The sequence below is a fragment of the Takifugu rubripes genome, chromosome 20 (assembly GCF_901000725.2).
Source record: "Takifugu rubripes chromosome 20, fTakRub1.2, whole genome shotgun sequence".
In the NCBI taxonomy this organism is placed as follows: Eukaryota; Metazoa; Chordata; class Actinopteri; order Tetraodontiformes; family Tetraodontidae; genus Takifugu; species Takifugu rubripes.
Genome location: NC_042304.1, coordinates 4,477,820 through 4,499,646, shown reverse-complemented (window position 1 = coordinate 4,499,646; position 21,827 = coordinate 4,477,820). Strand labels below are relative to the sequence as shown.

The 21,827-nt window shown below is 46.3% G+C and overlaps 1 protein-coding gene across 4 annotated transcripts; it reads right to left on the bottom strand.

Moving 5' to 3' along the window:
* Positions 1 to 240: 240 nt before the first annotated feature.
* sh3rf1 (SH3 domain containing ring finger 1) lies at positions 241 to 21,827 on the bottom strand. Of its 4 annotated transcripts, XM_011614529.2 has the most exons (13): positions 21,497 to 21,817; positions 20,212 to 20,714; positions 9,200 to 9,475; positions 8,817 to 8,912; positions 8,193 to 8,300; positions 7,995 to 8,105; positions 5,933 to 6,043; positions 4,290 to 4,417; positions 3,552 to 3,722; positions 3,108 to 3,382; positions 2,739 to 3,040; positions 2,257 to 2,630; positions 241 to 2,177 (listed from the first exon to the last, which is right to left on the bottom strand). In XM_011614529.2, exons 2-13 carry the CDS (start codon positions 20,590 to 20,592, stop codon positions 2,009 to 2,011), a joined length of 2,502 nt encoding a protein of 833 aa, XP_011612831.2. In that variant the 5' UTR covers positions 20,593 to 20,714; positions 21,497 to 21,817; the 3' UTR covers positions 241 to 2,008. The 4 variants fall into 4 exon arrangements, with proteins under 4 accessions (XP_011612831.2, XP_029684125.1, XP_003973971.2 ...); XM_029828265.1 differs by lacking the exon at positions 5,933 to 6,043 and having other exon boundaries at positions 21,497 to 21,825; XM_003973922.3 differs by having other exon boundaries at positions 7,995 to 8,300; positions 21,497 to 21,818.

Genomic DNA, 21,827 nt, shown 5'->3' with positions numbered 1-21,827 from the left:
AGCTCCTGTCAGCGTTTCCCAGCCGAGCTCTCTGGGAAGAATCTGCACGGACGTGACTCATCCCAGACACGTTTAATCAGAAACAAAGTGTCTTTCAGCCGTTAATTGACCACACGTGTGCGTTTGTGTACTTCTGTCTCAAAACTGCAGCAGCTTCAGACTCTAGAGGTTTGAGATGGGGGAAACAGCGAGAGGCAGGGAAGACAGAAACGGTGCCAGGAAAAGATGACAAAGACCTCAGGGAATGATGGAACCCATTAAGTTTTATTGTTATAGAGATTTATATAAAACGTGCTATTCCCTCAAATACTTCAGAATGCTTTTTTTTCACATAACTGTGCAAAAAAAAAAAAAAAAAATTCACCATTTTCAGACAGACTAACTAGACAAAAAAAAAAAAAAATCAAGTTAAGTCACCTTGGCATGAGGAAACTGTTAAATGGGAATTCCAGAACAAAAAGGTAGTTAATTAATGTCTGGAATGAATGCTTTGTGCAGTTTATGCGTGGACTCTTACAAGAAGTCCGTAAGTCTGGTGTGTATATTAAAGGCTTACCAGTGAAATGAAAAGACACTCACAGGATGCGTTTAGCAGAGAGCCTGAGGTTGGTGGTGACTGCCAAGACAACAAGGTATCACACTAATTCTACACAAGTATCACTTCAGAAAAGCAAAAAACAAAAGGCCCTAACAGTGATTTGTACCATCGTCCAACAATCTCTTCAAATTTCATACAAACTAACAAAATATTCCAGCAGTCAGTTTACACAGTTGGTCCCCCTCACGATTCACAAGAACAGGGAAATACACGTTCGGGTTTGATTCAGTCGCTTCAACAAATCTGAAAGAATAACGCAGATTGCCTCCAATTGAAAGTGTTTCAAAGGTGTTTAAAAGCCAGCGGATCTAATGGGGATCGGACCGGAACTGTTTCACTGTGGCTCCAACGTTTGATAAGTTGATTTTAAAAAGTTATTTTCTTTAAAAAAAATATGGAGGAAAAGAAACCGTGTTGAGAATTCATTTTACGTCTGCGTCTTGTTCGGCCTAAAATTCTTTCCAATTATGAATAAATCTGAATAAAAATGGACCAAAGGGAGTGCAAGTGAATTGATTCACACATTTCTGGCTGCACGCTGATGTGATGATATGTTGCTTCACACAAACATTCTGTGCTTTAGCTGTGGCCGTTTCCACGCCGTCACGTTAGAACCCAGAACCTTTACCAAGACGTTGCCGTCGCTCCTGTGATGTAGAGCCACGTCCGGGGGTTGAGGTTAGCGGAGGATCTACGAGGAAGTGAAATCTTCGGAGTGTTTTCATCAGATGATAAGCGATAACCCAAAGGTCCTGCAGCACATCGCTCGCGTGCGTGTGCCCGAGTCGCCTGTGAGGAGCCCGGAGGAACGATCTGGTGATGTGCAATATCCACATGGCTCCAGTGTGCAATCTGGCCAAAGTCTCAGGATCAGGTAATGCCTCAGGTACACCTGCACAAGTGCCCAGTTTGCTGCTTCAGCAGAAGCAAAAACATTGTTGCTGGTTTGTTCCCGTTTGCATTCTGCTGACAGCCTGAAATAACGTGAAAAATCTCATCAGTCGGGAGGAACGTGCAGCCATTGCTGCACGATATAACACAAGGCCTGTGCCAGCTTTAACCCCCCCCCCCCGAACATGGTGCACTACAAAAAGACCCACCCAAAAAATAACTTAAAATGTGTCGTCTCTATATCAACAGCTCGCCGGATCATCTGTGTCCTTATGTACAATAAAGTGAGGAACAGTACAAGGCACACATTTAACAGCTGAATTGTTTAAAGATATAAATAACCAAGAAAAAGGAAAAACAAGTTCATGAGTCGTGCGCGCTCCTCGCTGTGCTTCCAATCACAACACACTCCGCTCTTCACTGCAGCTCTCGCTGTTAAACTGGGCTCCAACGTGTCACTGTCTGTTTGGTGGTTGTGGCGACGCGCTGTAGCCGGGCCCCGGGTGGAGACGGAGAGTGTTAGATGATGTCTACAAAGCTGCCGGGGAACAGACCGGTCCTGCCGTTCCTCTGCAGCGTGCCTTTGAACCAGCCGTCCTCTCTCTTTCTGTGCACAAACACAATGTCTCCCTCCTTCAGCTCCAGCTCTGCTTCGCTCTGGGGAGGATACGACACCACCACCCGGTACCTGGGGAGGACAATCGGAGGCTCCGTCAGATACCGATACTCCAATGGTGCGTCCTGAGTACGGTGTTGTAGCAGCCTACCTTTCACATATAATGGGCCGTGCGTCCTGGTGCTGAGACAGGAGAGAGGAGCAGGGCTGGCGTGGAGGAGGAGCGATGGGAGCGCATCCATCGAGGGGGTTGCTCCTCCGATGAGAGGACTCCAGGGCTGAGGAGGAGCACTGGGACGAAGAGGCAGAAGGGGCAACGGCAGCAGGCTCCGGCTCGAGGCAGCTAACGGAGCCGGAGGGCGGGGAGGCGTCGGGGGCCGCTGCGCCCTGAAGCGCCTCACCAACACCAACACCACCACCAGCAGCAGCAGCAGCTTGTTCTGCGTCCGGGGTGGGAGAGGAGGGCGGCGAAGAGCGAGACTTCTTCTTATTGGACAACAGCTTCAGAAGACTCTTCTTCTCTTTCTGCAGCAACAACAGAATTTAGACAAGTCAATGCTGCTGTTCAGCGTGGTGCCGAACTCATGACTGCTATGAGCTGTGGTTTAAACTACTAAATCTAAAGATTAAAACCTTGTTGTCCTTGTCAAGTCTGCAGGCCAGAGCGGTGCTGTTGGACGCGGAGCTGTTGACAGAGCCGACAGTCAGGAGCGGCACGGGTCTCAGAGCGTCGCCCTCCAAAGAAGCAGCGCTGACGTTGGGTGGGGTGAGCGAGGCAGCGGCGCAGCCCATTGCCACTCCCGCCCGGGTGCAGCCTTGTCCCGGACTGGGGGAAGTCTGTGAGCACACTGCCAGGTGTGGCAGGTAGGCGACTGTAGCTGCAGACAGGATGGGGGTCACTGCTGCCGTGGGCCGGTCCTGACTGTGACACACAGCTGAAAACACGGAGCAACATTAGGCATCGGACGCGGTTCATATCTACCTCGTCTACAACAAACTCACCTGTCCTGACTGCATTGCGAGCTTGGTTCACAGTCATCTGTGAGTTGACGTGCACAGGGACTTTGGGCTGTTGACCTGTAGCCGTCTGAGGTGCGGTTACCACGGCAGCAGGCTGGGAGACCGCAGATACACCGCTGGAGCAGCACGTGAGCGGTTTGCTGAACTCTGGACAGGGAACAATGGTGGCAGACGAGGGGCTGACAATGGTGATACCTCTGCCAGCTGGCGTGCACGAGCTCATGTGCACCTTTGCCTGGCTGCTCCCTGGCGGCGTCCTAAAAGAGGACAGAGAACCACCAAGTCTTTAGATCACTTTTAGGTATTTTCTTTAGTAATTGTAAAATCTATATTGTCTGTTGCTAATCATCCTAAATAACTACTAAATCATTAAGTACTTAAGATTATTCTTATGTCAGCATGGATCACAGCCATGAGCCAACGGACCTGCTGACGGGGCTCATATAGTTTCCAGGGAAGACCCCGATCTTGCCAGTGTGCATGGAGGTGCCTTTGAACCAGCCGTCCTGACAGCGCTCCAAAACCAGAAACATCTCCCCCTTCCTCAGTTCCAGCTCGTCCTCCTTACGGGGAGTGTATGGAAACATGGCCACATACCTGCAACCATGACAGAAGACATGAGGACTTTCAACACATGACAAAACCCGCACAAATAGAACTAATCCGGCATTTCTCCACACAATGGCGCGTGCTATAGATCTGTCCTGACACTCGTGCATATGTCAGACCCTCTGGCAAACACTGCACCCTCTGACCCGGGGAAAACCGGAGGATGCCTGAAATAGCAGCCAAGATGATAGAGCGTCTCAACTGGGATGTTTGCCTTCTGATTTCAATGTTGACGGAGACTGAAGGAACACAAAGGCCTTGCAGTCAAAGGTGCGTGCACCCACAAACGCACGCGACTAAAAGAAAAGGCAGGAATGAGGGGATCTAACTCTTATCAGCTGTGTGGAGCAGAGGAGAAGTAATGAGGGCAACTGTGAGGGTTGAGAGGTCAGGGGTGATGGAGAGGAACTTCAATGGGACCCAGGAGACCATCAGTCACTTCACCTGTGCACGTATTCACACAGACAGCTGGGGGAGCTTTTGCATTCACACCCTGTGCCAATGATGTGCAAAGCGCTGCTGACATTTGTGTGCGGGGCTGTTTTTATTACTCACACGGTGGGCCTTTGTCTCCCACTTTGGTCACTTATGCTGGCGGAGGGTCTCTGTCCAGCAGCTAATGAATACGCTGCCCCGTCTACGGATGACTGTGGTGGAGGAGGCGGGGGCGGCGGGAGCGCATCCTGAAACAGGAATAACAGAAAAATCATTAGCGCCGAGGATCAAATCTCTCATTACCCCGCGACAAACTCGTCGACTCCTCCCTCTCGGAGCGAAGCGTCAAAACAAAAACAAGAAACCCGAGACGTAAAAGCGCAGGTTGAGAAACCAGTTAGAGACCAGCAGAGAGACCGTCTGTAATCGGGGATATTCCCTCCAGTCTGCCAGTAGTGTGGGAGCCTGGATTTTACAGTCCTGTTCCTTCTGCAACCAAAATTTCTTAATCTTTCTTATTTGTTTGTTGCTGGGAGACCAGGCGACTATAATCAGGTATTTAATTCGAACCATACGAGACGAGAAACATGCTTGCAGACGCACGTCAGCGCAAGCCTGAAACCAGGAATGACTGGATTCATCTCGACTCCCTTGTTAATCTGTCGCAAAGACAGAGGCTCAAACTTTTGGCTGGAGGCTAATGAGCTCAACATGCTCGGAGAAAGAAGAAAAAACATTACATTTTCTCTGTTTAGTCCGAACAGTCACAGGACCCTGCTGAAGTCATCCGTCTGCTATGACAACATAAATCACATGAAAATAATCAACTCTGCACGTATTTTTAGATGCTGTAAAAAATCTATATAAGTAGCACAAAGCGAAGAGTCAGAACACCAGTGAAGACAGCAGCTTCGCCTCGAAGCACGATCAGACCTCTAAACGTCAACGCGGAGCGGCAGAGTAATAGCTTCCATGACACTGCTGGAGCAGAGTGGCACTCAGACGGCCCTGTGGCGTGTCTACGGGCCCGCGTGTGTGCGCGCGTGCGTGCGTGCGAGCATGGTGATGTGCTCTTTGGTCTGCTGCCGACGCTTGAGCTGAGATAATTAGGCTGCCTGCAGGCTAGAGAAATCATCTGTACAAAAACATCATGTAGTGTTCCCAAGTCAAGCGTAGAGCTCAACCTTTGTGTACGCATTCCTGCTCATTCAAACACTCCCCATGCCGCAGCGTACACACAGACAGACAGGAAGTGCCCCTGCTGTTCTGTGTGGGTTGAAGGGATTTCTTGACGTTTCTAGTCGGCGGTTGCTTCCCACATCTCCGAAAACAAAACGACTGCTTTAAAAGAGTCGTCAACGAACTGAAAACTGAAATAATATCAGTATTGTATCTGATTCAACAGAGTGCAGACCAACACTGCCGCAATCCACCCGGAAGGAGCCTTTTGTTGTTGGGAGGGGGCCAGAATCTGAATAAGCTGGTTTCATCTAAACAAACTGAAGTTCTCAGGAGATACGAAGGCTACGCAGAACACGACTGTGCTTGAGGAATACAAAAACACAGCTCGTGTGAACTCTCATACAGCTTCAAATACACAGCGTATTTATGTGTGTAGCTAAGATCCGAGCCATCTACGCTGTTAAAGTATGACAGGCTGCTATATAAAGTCGTGTAAAGATAATTTAGTGAGGTATAGGTCATATATCGATCAAGTTAATGATTTTCAAGCTTTGGACTTGTGTTTGTACGACTCTACCTACCACAGGGATAGATGAGTAGCTCGAGTCAGACGGAAATGTGAAGACTGTTGCTGTAGTAACAGGACTACTAGGGGGCGGGGTGACGATTAGTCCAGTCGTGCAAATGTGTACCTGTCGAGAAAAGGAGATGTGGACCATAAAATACACTAAAAAGAATCGGTGGAAAGGCCCAAGTCTACTCACTCGACAACAAACATTCTAAAAATACAGCTCTGTACATATGTGGCACTGTAGCTGGGTGGTTGAGCTATAACCGCAGCGGTTGTCTGACGATCTGATTGGCCGACACAAAGCAAGTGACCACCCAGCGGGTCATTTGACTGCCCATGCAGAGGTGGCTTCTCCAGGCAGTCATCCACGAGTCACAGCCGTGTCCTGGTAACAAGGCCATACTGTCGGACAAACAATGTTTCCCTGTAGCCTGCGGCCGGCCTCATGCATGACTGCTCCAAAGAGAACCGCCTCTCAGGGTGAACCTTTGCGACAGAAGGCCTGATTATTTACCTCCTGTTCACAAGGAGTGGCAAGGAAAGTCAAACATAAGCACGATAGCAGGCATAAGTGAAATGGCTGCTGGGAAACATTAGCCGGGTGCAGGTATGCTGACACTCTAGGAGGAAAAAAAAAAAGAAGAAAAAAACATCTCTTTTACTGCTCGTCCTCTTCCTGTCTATTGGATTATAGGCATGCTCATTTCCAAGACACAGGCTGCTCAACCCCGTAGGCAACTAGTTTGTTTTTGTTGTCTGGAAAGGAAGTGGGATGAGTAGAGAGTAGGAGACTACTGCAGTGCGGGGGTGATTCTAATAAACCCTAATAATAAAGGTTTGTGCAAAATCAAACATACTGTTTTGTGAAAATATAAGCTCCTTTGTTTTCAAAGTACGTAATAATGATTTGCAGGCCTCAATTCAGTGGGAACGCTCGGCCCTTCTATGAGGATAAAAGTCTTTCATGACACATAAATCAAGTCTACATGAAAGTGTTTTGGTTTGTGTAAAAAAAAAAAAAAAAAAAAATCCACACGAACCATTTTACTGTCTGCTAGCAGTCTCTATGTCTCTTAAAGTAAAGACGGTTTACTGACAATCGGGACTAAACTTCATCTCAAGAACCTAAAGTCTAAACTGTTGAATTAGGGCATCTTTACACAACAACTTGTGTACAATATGCCGAGTAATAATCTTACAGGACGTCAGTGCGTCCGTATGAGTAGGAGACAAGTGTTGCCAACATTATAACTGGGCTGATAATGTGAGACCTCTGGAGTGAGCCGTCAAAACTCCATCACACCACAGACTGGTTTATAGGTGGTTTATACAGAGGAATTGAGTCATAATATATGACAAATGATCAAAGAATGCTGTCCGGGAAGTGAGCAAACCATACACTACCGCACACTGGCGCGCTTTTGTAGCTACTATGACATATCATAGCCTTAGCAACCACTGAAATACACAGGCTAATATAAAACAGCACCTGTCCTGGAAATAAGACTGTCTGCTGTTCTCAGTGTCTGAAACCAAGTCAAAGCCAACCTCCAGCGGCCAGCAGACATAAAGCAGCTGCGAGTTCCTGTTATGTTGGGACTGGTGTGGGAAACCTCAAGGGCTGAGCGGGAGTCATTGCAACAGACGAGCGGAGTCATGCATCCGTGATTTCAAACGCTTGGATGGAGCAATGGTCTGTTTGGTATGGCGGTGGAGGGGTGAGAACGCCAGTCTAATTGCTGACAGAGGGAAGGAGGGGGCAGCCTTTGGAAAGCAACAAATTTCTTGTGCAAAAACAAATGTTTCCGGCTCTTGCGTTCCCATAATAACCGTAAATACCAGTGAATGGCATCTACACAGAAAAGGGGGACGCTTGATTTGTATCCAATACTGATTATTGGATTATTGGGCAAGACTTTAATGATTATTACCAGATCACTGATGCGTGTATTGAACACGCATGAAGACAGATACTGCGGAAAAAGTGCCAATTTGCTGTTTTTCGTACAGCTTTCTCTTCACGAGTGGACTAGAACGCCCATGCTGTTCTATTTCACTCTCGTGCTTTATACCTGTGAAGGTGCGCTACAGGAAAGGCCCCCACTGATCTCTCCGATTCGTGCGGCTGCTGTGGGGTTGCTGGAACTGATGAGGACTGGCCCGCTGATTTCCATGGAGTGGCGCTGAGGGGGAGGAGCTAGCATGGGTTTGTGGGACATGGTGAGAGAGGTAAAAGAATGTCGCTTCTTGCTGTTCTTTTTCTCCCCTACCCGCTGAGCACCGTTGCTCAGGGGCCCTGAGGAGGCCCCCTCTCCAGAGTCTCCGTTGGAGTCTGACGGCTTGTCCAACTCTATAAGCTGACGAGCTGCTGTGTTGAACTGAGAGAGAGTAAAGGAAAAACAACAAACAGAGATTGTTGGCGCCCAGAGAGTACTGAAATAAACTTTGAATCTGTCACACTCTGTAATAACGTGTCATTGAAGGTCTCTATCAAGCCGACATGGATGGTGAGCCACACAATGCCGTGTCATTACACTAAAAATATCCATCTGTGGGAGGTATGGGTATGAGAGTGTACGCTTGGTGACCCTTACAGGCACCTGTATGCTAAAAAAATCAAAGGAGAAACACTAAAAACAGTTTCAGTTAATAACAGGGTAATAACAGGGTGTGCTCACTTGCTGTCACATTTGGCCCCAAGCAGCTTCCCTTTACTTAGACCATGAAAAAAACTTCACAACAACCCACCAGAATGAAGGTTGCTGACGGAGCCAGAATGATTATGAAAAGTATAGTTACACAGCCTGAATTGATTGAATTAATAGATTGTCCTTCTCACTGTTGCTACTCTGTTTATGTATTACAATCCCAGACGACAGAAAGTAGCAACTTACCTCAACATATGAAATAGGGAAAATTCCAATTTTGTCTCCCAGCATTCCCTCTGCCCAATTTTCATCGACTCTGCGGATCACAGTGAGGATATCGTCCTAGAATTCATGACAGGAGGAGACAGCCATAATTAAGGTTTGTCCTCTGTAACAAAAAAACCCGTGCATTCCATTTTTCTGCCCTGACAGCTGGATTTAACCATACATATGTTGCTCATTGTCTCCATCATAATTACAGTTTTTCTCACTCTCAGCATGAACCCTTTCTTCAGCCCTTTCAGTTAGCAGCCTTTTAAATTCTAACATGTCGCTATCAAGAGAAGGGAAATGCTCAGAGTCACTTGATTTTTGTTTTACCGTCAACCATTTAAGTGTGGGTGTGTTACCTTGGAGAAGGGGAGACAGTCCTTGTCCGCCTCCTTGTCTTTGAGCTCAAAGTCATATAAAGCTTTGCACTGAGGCGGGGGCTGCGGCAGGGGCTTGATGACCTGCACGAAGTTGGTGGGGAAAAAGCCGTGAACTCCACCCATCTCCCCGTGGTACCAGTTCTCATCCACCTGCCGGCGCAGGATGACGATGTCGCCCTTGCTAAACTTGAGGTCTCCTGGTTCTTTGCCATCATAGTTGTAGAGGGCCTTGGCACACGGGAGCTGGGGTATACCCTGTAAAAAATGGCATCTGTAAGCCTTTTGATTTAACTGTACAGTAATAGATCTCATGCATATGTTTGTCCTGTCTGCAGCCCAGTAGTGGAAAGGTCGGTATTGATGTGTGCACGGCTAAAGAGTGATGAGCATGGCTGGTTGGGACTAGCTGACTAACACATCCAAAGGGCCCAGAGCTCTCCCTTTATCTTGCTGGAGAAGGTTTTATATCTCAGCTTGCAAGCCCCAAGTCCTTAAAGCCCCATTCAGGCAATGACAACCCAGCAAAAAAGGGACAGCAAGTGGGGGGTTGCAGTAGAGAAGCATCAATGTACTCCATTCATAGTTGGTGTCCATGAAGAGGGCTTCTTTCAAAACCAGCCCCCAACACTCTATTCCAGTGCTGAGCATCTCTCCAAGTGATCAGAATCACAAACACTCCCAACTTAATGAATTTCAAAACCCGAAACAAACCGCAAAGTCATCAAGGAAGGCATCAGGGCTGAGCACAGATAGAGAGTTGTAAACCAAGCGGAGAGTAAAGGGTTAAAGTGGACTTTGGAGCGAGCTATGCAAGTCTTGTTAAAGGCTAATGAACCATTTAAAGGCTCAGGGGAAAATAAAAGTACAGAATGAGCCGTGATGGTGAGCCGGGGTGACATTACCCCGCTGCAGAAAATCACACAACCTAAAGCGCAGAGCCAACTGGTCTGGAGCTCTGCTGGCTCAGCCTGAGGGGAGAGGAGGGGTGCTGAAGCCCCTATACACTGCAGAGAAACTGGGCCTCTTTTCAAGGGAAAAACAGGGTTTTCTGAGCCCACCCAGGCCTGGCAGGAAGGTTCGTGCTCAAAATACAAATAGTAGTGGAAACTCGGCCATTTTTGTTGCAAATGACAGATCAGTTGAAGCTACACAAAGCCAGTGGCATCTAATTACATGGTAAATATGAAATGCTTGTCCCTTTAAACCCCCGTTTGTAAGCACTTCTTTGTAGACTTCGGCCAGGACTTAATAAAACCTTTTAATGGCTGAACAGCGTCCAAAGTCAGCTCCGTTATGCAAGTTTGTTTGCAAATGTGATCGCACTTGTCTGAGTAAACAGTCTCAGAAATAGCAGAATGTGGTTTTGGAATCATCAGCAAATTGGATATTCAAAATTTCGTATGAATTTAACAGTCAAATCAGTTTAGAGCAAACACACTAACGCAAAACACAACTGTTGGCGTCAAGTTCAAAAGTTATTATCCCCAGCAAAGAGCTTCCTCTGGACCCAGGTAAGGAATAATGGAGGATGAACTGATGGACGGCCATCAGGTTGACTGTGCTTCTAATAGACGTGACCTTTATGTGCAGTGAAGTCATTCGCTGGAAACAGAACAATCCAAACAAACACAAGAAGCCATGACTCTTTGGGTTCTTGGAAAACCATACCATCTGCGTTGGCACACGCACAAGGAAACCAGATTCCTGCCCTAGTTCGATTAGATAAAATGAGGATGCCGTCGCTCAACTCCAATGGTAGTGTAACGTAGTGTAGTTGGACGGCCACCCCTGCCAACCAACAATGGGGACTTATTTTAAAAGGTTGCGGAACGACTGGCTGTATCCTCCAAGAGCCCGATGAAATACAAGTTCCCACCTTTAACGCAGTGCTCACGGTAGCTCTTGGGTGCTCCAAAAGCCGAACACACAAGCATGAGGGGAAAAGCTTGAGCAGTTAAGGTCCACTGTGCAGAGGATCAGCGGGTGTGTGCAATTACTCCTGTACTGCAGATAATGCAATTAGACCTGTGTGCTAAAGGGCTTTGGCTGTTATAGTGTTCTCTTCCACAGCACTGGATTAGAGCTGAATTAGCCAAGTGTTCTGCTCTACGGCACAGCCAAATGTCAACAACCAGTGTGCAGACAGGCATAAAGGCTATAATGCAGAGATGCATGCGGTCAAAGTAAAGTTAGGTCTAATTGCTTTTACACTCGGCAAGAGGAGGGAAAAGGCAAATAAACAAGCATCTCATACAATATGTATGTTTCCAACATGCAGCTCACTTGTCCCCTGGTATTAATTATGATTCGTCTGGAATAGGCATGATTTGGGACCGAGACTTGGCAGACATTCTATGAAATATCAGATAAGATAATGAGATCAATATGACTCAAGTGAGTACGTCACCAGCTCAGGACAACTCAGCTAAACAAAATCAGGCGAGGAACCCTGGCCCAAGTCATCTATGGAAGCAGACATTCAACCATACAAGCTTTGCCCCGTGAGAACTCAGTGTGCATCTCTGATTACCTAACAAAAAACCCCAAATGAGGTCCCACACAGACACAATAGTCAGCACACATGAAGGCTGTCAGCAGTGTGGAAGCCAGATGGAAGCTTGGATCGCATGTGGGAAGCACGGTTTTTAGAACGCTCACAGAAATTCCCTTCAGTTCTTCCATTTCCCCAGATCTTCTGATGATGTGCTGCAGCTTATATACACACATCCAAGATATTCCAGAGCGTACCGAGCAAACTACGCATCGGTCATCAGAACGTGCACGTTCATGGAGGGAGTATGGATTTGTGGGATAACATATGCACACACTGCAGAGCTCTCACACATATGGTTTCCATGAAGCTTTAATGTGTCGGTGCGAGCAGGCTCCACTTTGGAAAAAGCAACTGCATGAAAACCACTGGCACATGAACTTGTTAAGCTTTTTGTGTATATGCAGGTTTCTTTACCTGACTGCCCTCCGATGAGGAGGAACATCAGGTTCTGGGTGGCCGCGGGCTCGCCCCATCTACCAGGCCGGCTAAAATGTGCAAACACCACTTCTCAAGTTAGTGCCAATTCATACATGAAGCTTAGCGATTGCTTTCACATGGAGCGACTCGCCTTACAGCAAAGCGGCCGTCTGGAAGAAAGCTAAAACAAAAGTGCATGGAAATGGCTATATATCAAAAGATTTTTTTTCTTTAAATGAACAGAGGAAAAGATTCTGAAAAGTCGTTTTGAACATAAGACCCCTTTGCACACGGCACTTGCATTGTGATCTGACGGCAATCAAATAGGTCTTCACCACAAACATTTAGGTCTGGCTTCAAATAGCGTTGATCTCTGTACTGGTCAATACCAAAAAAAGACCATGTTTGAATTTTTGAATAGAAGATACCAAAGCGGTCTGCCCTAACATGCCGTCTAAAGCAGGGTGCATCACATGTTATGTGTGACATGTAAGAGGGTCACAAACATTCTAACTGGCATTCTCCACACGGTACCCGCGGAGGTCGGTTCAAGCTGAGTAAAGCCAAGCAACACTCAACAAGATCAGACTTGTGGTCTGATGATTCACTGAATGATGACGGGGTGTTGCGCAACCCTCGTCTTCAAAGGACGTGTTCACCTGCTGATCACGTTGGGTAAGACGCACGAGTGACAGGCATCATTCTAGACGCCGGTAATTAATAACCAAACAGCTCAACCTAATCATATAATAAGCATTACTGCCACCAATATTAATAATAACAAAGCTGTGCTTGCTTTACGTTATGTTTCTGCTCACTCTGCATTAACATTAACTGGGGAACATTCTCAAGATGTAGAAGAACTCCACTTTCTGAGAAAGCTGTAAAGCAACAGTGATATTTATAACCAATAACCTGGGTCGCACAAAGAAAATCAGCTTGTATCCAGGATACAAAGGGATTACTTCCTAAATGTCACAGTATCTGAGGACGGAGTACCAGTCAATATGAGCAGAATACTAAGCGTTTCCTCACATTACTCTCCGCTGTGCTGGTGAAAGCGTGCAGTCTCTGAGGACCTTTGTTCTTCTGAGTCATTCAGGGGAGCCACCTGCTCTGCTGAGGCCGACTGTGATTTAGGCCAAGTGTTCCAACTTCAGGGGGGAAACTTGACAAGAAGTGGCCAATTATCTGCACAGTAGTTGCCTTAATCTCAAAATCTGATGTAATCACCACAAAGTCCAATTTATCTTTGTTAGATCTCTCACTGTCTGCCTGCAGGGCTGGGGGGGTGTGTGTATATATATATATATATATATATATATATATATATATATATATATATATATATATATATATATATATATATATATATATGGTGTAGGGGCAGATTCCCCTGCCCCTACACCATATATTCTCATGCTGGGATGACATACGATATATAACAAACATTACAACATGCTAAAAACCTTAAACATCACAGGACTACTTTTAGGGTAGTGGTGTTCTCTTGCACATCTGCAGGGTAGATTAAAAAGCTCACAATTCAAATTTAGCACCTTGGGTTTTCTCCTGAGGAAGAGATGGCTAGTAAATTTTCCTTTTGTATGAGCATGTGAATGGGATGTGTGTGTGTGTGTGTGTCTCCTGCAAATTACTTGCACCCCGTTCTGGATTTATTGCCACCTCACACCCAGAGAATGCAGGGATAAGCTCCTCCAGTTAGCATAGTATAGAAGTTAAAACATAAAACCAATGAAGGTCCGATGACCTTCCATTATGTATCAAAAGAACAATGGCATCAAACATAATTACAGTCATTTAAAGTTTAGGCCTAAATGCTTATAACTATACCATCTCCATGTTGTTTTTGTACACCTTATTGGATAATCCTGAGTCGCTGACACTCTCCCACTAAAGAATTCGGAGGTCTGAATAAGTGTTGTCCTGATCTTGTACCCCAATACCAGTTAGATTTGGTACCGAGTCCTTGTATGTATAGTGGTGGTACATCATCTGGGCCAGTAATTCTGTTGCTTCTTGATGATATGGGCTGTAAACGGGTCTAAATTTTACACACGCAGCTGCAATGTTTTTAATGTGGACGTGTTTCAAGTGTGAAAAAAGTTAGCCTGATGCTTTTGTTTAGGATTTATTTTTGTCTGGCCAGTAACCAGAAATGCTCAGACTGTTAAGATCTGGCAACTACCTCCCAATGTTATTTGTTTTTATGCCTAGTTCTTGAATAAAAATGGATCAACAACAGCTTGAATGTGGGCTTTTTTCCCATGTCATTTGTCTGTAGAATGGCTACTTTGATATTAATAACTTTCCCGTAGGCCTACTTTAACACTGCAACTGTGTATCGGTAAACTGTATCGTGTGGCAAGAGAGCGTTTAATAATATTGGATCCGGGGTTAAAAGTACTAGATCGGGACAACCCCAGGCTGAATGGTTGAGTCTACAGGGAGATAAGACTGTATACAACAGTTTAATTAGTCTTTATACGTTCTTATAGCTGACTGGTAGAAAAATGTATTAGTTGTTGTTGGTTGAAAAAAGGAGACAGAAACAGGCTGATGAAGTTAATCAGGGTGAGTCAGGGGGCCTCTCCTTGTCAGGATATGCATATAGACCTGACCTTTGTACCGTGGAATATAGGAAAAGAGGCTAGGTGGAGCAAGCCTACACATTTCACATAGTGTACTGAATACACACCTTTGTTTCTGTGGTTACGAGCACTATAAGGACCCCACTGATGTAAAACCTGTCTGTGAGTCATTAAAGCAAACATGTCTCGGGCTTTAACAGCTTCACCAAGTCAAGGCAGCGTTTGTGGGTTTGATGACTTGGGTCTAGTTTCATTTACCTGTAACAGTCTAGTCGCTGGTTGAATAAGGATCACACCTTTGTAGGTGCTGCACTATCCAAATGGACTTAGTGCTTAGTCACATGCCGTCAGTAAAACACCCCCACACATATGGATTAATTTGCAACACTGAATTTTCTAGACAATGGAAAGATTCTAACGAAGCATTTACATTAGCCTTAGTAAGACGGAGCATTAGCAAACAGGCTTTGTCTCAGAAGTGAAATCTAAATGAGCAAGAATAACAGAGGCCAAAGAGTCATTTTATTGCATCTCTAAAATAATAAGAAGCGTCCACAATAACCGTGAAAGGCTGATTATTCTGGCTTCGTGACAAATCACCTACCTGTGTGCACGTAGCAGCAAAAGGAAGGCAAGAAGGAACTACTACACCGCTGCTCACCATTTTGTTTTTACATATGCAACACTTCCTCCTCTGGACCAAGTACTGGATTCCCAGAGTCTTCTCACAGCTGGGATGATGTCGCTCAGGGGACAAATGCGGATTAACCACATGTCTAAGTCTCAAACAAAAACAGGAAACGTCTCAGCACGCATCAAGAAAGCAAACACGCTTGGATACAATAAGACGCGCAGATCTGAGAAAATTGTTTACTAGAATTTGACAGAAGTAATTCTTCGACGTCTCAGATGGAGGTCTGGGACCACACAACTCTAGCGAAGCAGCGAGGCAAGCCCAAGGAAGCTGTGCCGCTTGACCGAGGCACCGGTTCTGAGGTCAAAAGGTCAAACAACTGAAAACAAAACTTCCAGCAAGTCACAATTCTGCCTTGGGGGTGGGAACTCAACACTTAACATGCCAGCGGTCAAACAGCCCATAGATAACTAATTCTGGCCTACCAATGACAACAAAGGGTGAATAAGAGCTTTTAAAGGCGGCAGGTATAAGGGCCACTTTGGGAATAGACTGGGACACATGTTGTCCAACAGCTGACACAACAGCCAACAGAATACATTCCTCTGGAAACATTTGGAACCCAATTTGGTGTCAACACAACAGTTCAGAGGTAAAAAAAACAAAAAAAACAAAAGAAGCCTGGCCCCACATAAACCAAGCACAGAAGAAGAATTTTCCATGGCCTCAACAGGTGTGACAGGATGGCGGTTCCTTGCGTTCTGGTTTCAAGCGTCACGCAGACTTGACAGGAGGAGAGATGTGAATGGAAGAAGGTGGGTTTGACAAAGGTGTTTCCGAGCGGTGGACCACCCAAAGTTTCCAATAACTAGACACCAAACCTACAGTATGAGGGCAAGATCGTCCACTCGCAGTGGAGACCAGATAATCAAACCTTACCGTGAAATAATGAGTGTTCTGTGGGCGACAAAAGCTGCCTAGCAAACGGATACGAACTGTTGGAGCCGTGTCTGCCTCCAGGCGTTCAGGTGCACAGGAACATAACAATCGCCCTTAAACTGAACCACCCTCTGACCCAAATGACCACATTCAAGCATGACTCAAATGTGGTCATGAGATTAAAAGTCTGAATAATGCAGATATGCTGAAAGGATGTTTAGGAGATCACAAGCAAGTTGGACGAGATGAGACAAGCCCAATGTTTGGAGGAGAAACAGTGACCTGCGTCTCCTAATGACATTCCTCAGAGACACACTCACACCAGCACAAAACATCCTATCTCGGAGAGTGGATTTAAAGATTCTCAGCCTTTTTTTCCACTCTGTCTGGCAAATAGTAAAAAGCCGAAAAGGACAAAGATGTGCATTAGACTTTCATCACAGGCAAATATAGTGCAGGGAGGAGCCAGCTTAATGAAGTGTTTAGATCTTTCAAACCCCTGCTTGTGTAACGTGCAAGCCCAGGCATTACGGGAGAACATTTCACACACCACCTGGCTGCTGCGCCCATTTACCCTGTGTTTTCCGCATATCTGTGCCTATTAGGCATGAAATAAGAGCGTCTGTTGACTGTTTCTGTTGTCACCACCAAGACAAGGGTGGCAGGAAGAGTTCATTATTCAGGAAAACCTGGTTAGATGGGATAAATAACACCGTTTTATATCAGAAATGCAGAGTATTAGCGCACATATGTCACAGTTTTAATGAGTGGTGCCTTCTATTATTAACCTGTTTGGAAGCTGAGGGGGAAAAAAAACTTTACAGATTGAGAGGAAGTGTAAGCAAACATCGGTTTAAGATTTAAGAATACAAGTTAAAAGCATAGTGATGTGTAATTTCCCACCATTACAAAAGAGCTCCTTCTATAAGATGACAGGCAGCAGCAAGCAGGAGACAGAGGACAGTCTGAGACACACTAATCTCATTACACCTGTCTGGACTTAAAGGGAGTGAAGGTGAAACAATACAGCAAAAACACAAGAAACAGGCCGTCAAAACAGCCGCTCAATCCAAGGTGAAAATCATTACTGGCTCCGAAATCCCCAGTGCGGTGTCGAGGAGGCCGTGTCTTTTTGTGGACATCCATGGGAAGTAAAGAGGGTGCGAGAGGAAAGCGTGACGGTGAACGAAAACTCTCATGGTCTGTTGAAACCTTCCCAGTGAAAGGCAGTAGGTCTGAGTCTGCCAGTATGTGGATAGTGTGAGGGTGTAATGATGGGGTTCGGTTGCACAGGCAGAGGTCAGCCAGCAGGCCAAGAGGAAAGGCTTCAACAACATGATGTCATCAGAGAGGGCCCGGAATGACTCACGGACCTCAGACAAGGGAGGTGCACAGGAATTTTAATGAGATACCTCTACATAAGGAACCTATAAACAGCATTCTTCTGCTATGAAGAAATAAATCAACTGCAAAGAAAAGGGACAGAACCCACCACGCCAATACCGCGGTATCACGCCATTAAACCACTTCCTTCCTTTCATTGAATGCAAATAATACCAAATAAAGTCCAAATTAAAAGCTTTCCTTCCTGTTTGTTCAAAAAAAGAAACCTAATGGTTGGTTTTGGGGCAAAACAAGTACTTTAGAAAGACAAAAAAGAGCTTTCACTACCACAAGAGACAGGAACTTAATGAGGAAGAGAAGAATGGAGTCCCATATATTTCCAATTACACAAACTAAGAAATGGGTGGGGTTCAGTAATTAGCAGCAAAATGCATACGAATGTAGAGAACCTGTTATAATTCATTAAAGTTGTTCATTGGCTACAAGGATAATCCTAAAATATCCCAGCGGACCTCCCCAGCAGATTCAGATAAGTAAAGACATCCACAGGAAACCTTCTCCCCCTTCCCTGGTTGGCTCCAACCCCCGACAGTCATGACTCCTGAACCCTGACCTCTGACTCCCAGACATCTCCAGTGGCTTTACTCACGCACAAATACCACCAAGCTATCTGTTCTCAATCTGTGTGAACAAAATATTGTGTTATACGAGTCAACAGGAAGACAAAACAGCCTGTAACAGAGCACCGCAGAGGTGTGTCACCGGCCAGACAACCACAACATTACAGCGAGGATGTGCCTCTTTATCCACCTCATCAAACAAATGCCACGGCGGATTGTCAAACAACTGCCACAGCCCTGGAGATGGAGAGAGGAGGGGCAGAAACTGTGTTCAGGGTTACACACCAAACATTTGTTCCCGTCTGGTCAAGACACCTTCGCTTAACAGCCTGTTACTGGGAGCTCGCTCTCCCTCCCTTTCTTTCTCACTCACTCACTCACACACACACAAACACACACACTGACCAGTCAGTGAGATCAGAGAGGACCCAAAACAAAACCCCGTTGTGCATCTGTCAGACAGCCCCCCCCCCAGGCCCTGCTCTTCTCTGGGCATTTAAGAATCGGAGGTGGAGCTGGGCTTCAACAGAGTCACCGCACCGGAGGAGCCGATTCAGGGCTAAAGGAACCTGCACAATCCAGACAAGGGCTGGTGACCAAGAGCCAATGAAGCGCTCAGGGGCGCTGGCCTCCAGCACCTGCACAGCTCACGCAGAACACACTCCAAAACCCTGCACAAGCGCTTCGAAGCTGCACAAGGAAGTACAAGGAGGGTGTCACATTTATCTCCACCTGGATCTTATCTTCCAGATAAAGGCCTAATAAAGACACAATTACAAATCTATTTGTTTTTAAATGGATGCACTTATGATCAATTCTGCCTAGTGTGAAATGCCCCCAAGGCATCGCAATCAAACATTAATCATTTAACCAGGAAATCATACACCACGGTGGTGGTTTCACCTGTCAGTTCCCAACAATGTGGCTCTTTGGGAGAGGGGAAATCCGTGATGCACAAACAGCTTTGGCCAGCGTGTATCCTCTGAAGTGATACCACTGTGCAGCAAATGAGGCGGGTCCCCCAGCAGCCATGTACAGAGAGGCCTCTCATCTTCATACCTGCATGGCTCCGCTGATACATTATCAGCGCTTTGAAATTCCAGTGTTTCTGTACAAGACCGCGACATCTTTTGATCTAATCTACCGTTCCCGGCGTGGAGGCCAGAGCTGCTGGAACAGGGGCTTCTTGCATTTGTTCTGCCAGTGTTTCAAAAATGCAGTGAATGTCAAAGCCACACAGTAAAAAGTGTGTGAATCCTTGACTGCAGTTTAAACTTGCCCCCCCCCCCCCCCCCCCCGCCCCAAACGAAGCTGTGATTTTCCATTAAACCATCAACAAATGTTCTGGGGGGGAGTAGATTTTGACAGACTTTGCGTTCATCCTTTCCTCCTACAAACCTTGTGGGCAGTAAGACGTTTCATAAGTTCACAGGAGGACAGGGTAATGACAATATTTTTCTTGCTCCGCTCCTAAAACCAGTGAAAAACTCCAGTAACTCGAACACACAACATGGAACACTTTTCTCGTCTTCTCGCCACCTAAACCAGCACTCTGTAGTTCCACCCTGAATTTCTCACGTACATTCACAAGAAGAACTGCAGCCAGAATCTCAAGTGCAAGGGAGACTTTGGCAGATGGCTCCGTCGGAAAGTAAGCAAGAGCACGGAGAATGTTTACGAGTGGGAAAAACTCAGCAGACAGAGGAATAATTTGTTGCCTTAAGAGCAAACTGGTCTCAATCGCAGCCATTTGTAACAATGACAGTTAATCTCAAAGAGAGATTAGTGAGTCAGTAATGCAACAAGCTGCTTTTAATGCTCAAATCGCTCCTGTTTGTTGCAAGATCGGCGCTCGTATGGCGTGTACTCACCCGGACGAGGGTGCTCTTTGCCTGGGTTCTCTGGGGCTGTGTTCCGGGGGTGCCTTGGTCTCTGGTCCCACTGTTGTGCGATCTGGCCACAGCGCCAGAAGTACCGTTCGTGCAGACTCCCGCTCCAGGTCCAGCCTTTCGAGGTCGTTGCTTGATGCCATCCAAGAGGCGCACGAGGAGGATGTTGCTGGGGAGTTCGTCCACGGCACACTCCACCAGCGTGCGGCACTCCGGGCAGCGCAGCTCCCCGCGCGAGCCGAGGATGCCTTGGAGACAGCGGCGACAAAAGGTGTGCTGACAGGGGAGCACTTTTGCCGAGGCGTCCAGCCGCTCGAGACACACGGGGCACTCGAGCAAGTCCAACAGTACAGATTCATCCATTCTCTCCGCGTTCTGCTGCCGCTTCAGCAGAAAAACATGATGCCGATACGGTTTCAGCGTGGATGAGGCACCGGCGTCACGTCACTCCCATAACTCAGCTGTGGCCATGGCATCTGCATCAGCTATATGGGTCAAAACGTGCACGTTAATGAACACGTCGAGGAAGAAATAGTTCATGGTTGGTATGTTACAGACAGAAGATATGGACAAAGGTTTAAAAAAACAACAAAAAAAAAACACCGCATATACACATCTAACGCTGCAATTCAGAGATAAACTACGAAGAAACAACACAACTACGTTAGGAAAAGTAAAATTACAATTTTTAAAGCTGGAAAATGGTTAAAAGTTGCCGTCAGCACGAAGGGACGGACGGACGGACGGACAGAGGAGTGACCGGCAGGACTGTGATTAATGAGTGCAAACACTTAATCAAGAAACTGATTAACTTTGATGAGTTGATGGGTAATTTTAAAAAAAAAAACACACATCTGAATCACACAAGTATTTAAATCTGTAAATGCCGACAACAAAACATGCGAAGATTTTAACCGAGCAAGTGCGCAACATTAGTGCAGAGGAGGGGAAAAGGCTTTATTACATAACACAGCAGCAGGAAAATAAGTAAGCTGGCACTTTCGACTTTTTATAAGGGTGTTGAAGAAAGCAGTCGGGTGTTTATTTCGTTTTGGGTATTTTTTGTCCCCTATTAATATTAAACCAACGAGCTTGTAGCTTCGCCGAGTTGCGTCGCTCGCTCAAATATTACCTTGTTAGAGTTAGTAATAAAGTAATAAAAAGTTTTTAAGGGCATTCGTACTGGAGTAAACCGTGTTCTGTGTCGGGCAAAAGTAATACACATCGACTCAAAATCCCTTTGCCAGCCGACTGGAGTTTAACTCACCTCTTCCGAAACAAGACTCCTCTTGTTGTACCCCGTCTCCCGATTTTTGCTAACCTTACACTAGTTAGCACGCCACCTGAATAAACAATTCAACCCTGCCGACTAATTACCAAATAACGCGGTTGGTGCGATGCGTGTGGGTCCCTAGAAGCGTACAGGGTGCGGTGTAGGAGCAGCGGGGGCAGATAGCGGGGCAAAAGCTGGAAGGTAGAGGCAGACACGACCAACTCCGAGCGCCATGCTAGTTCGCTACTTGTGTTCTGCCCTCGCGCTGCTGCCGCTGCCAGAAGCAAGAGGGGGAGGGCTTGTGTCGCCTTCATGGACCGTCGGG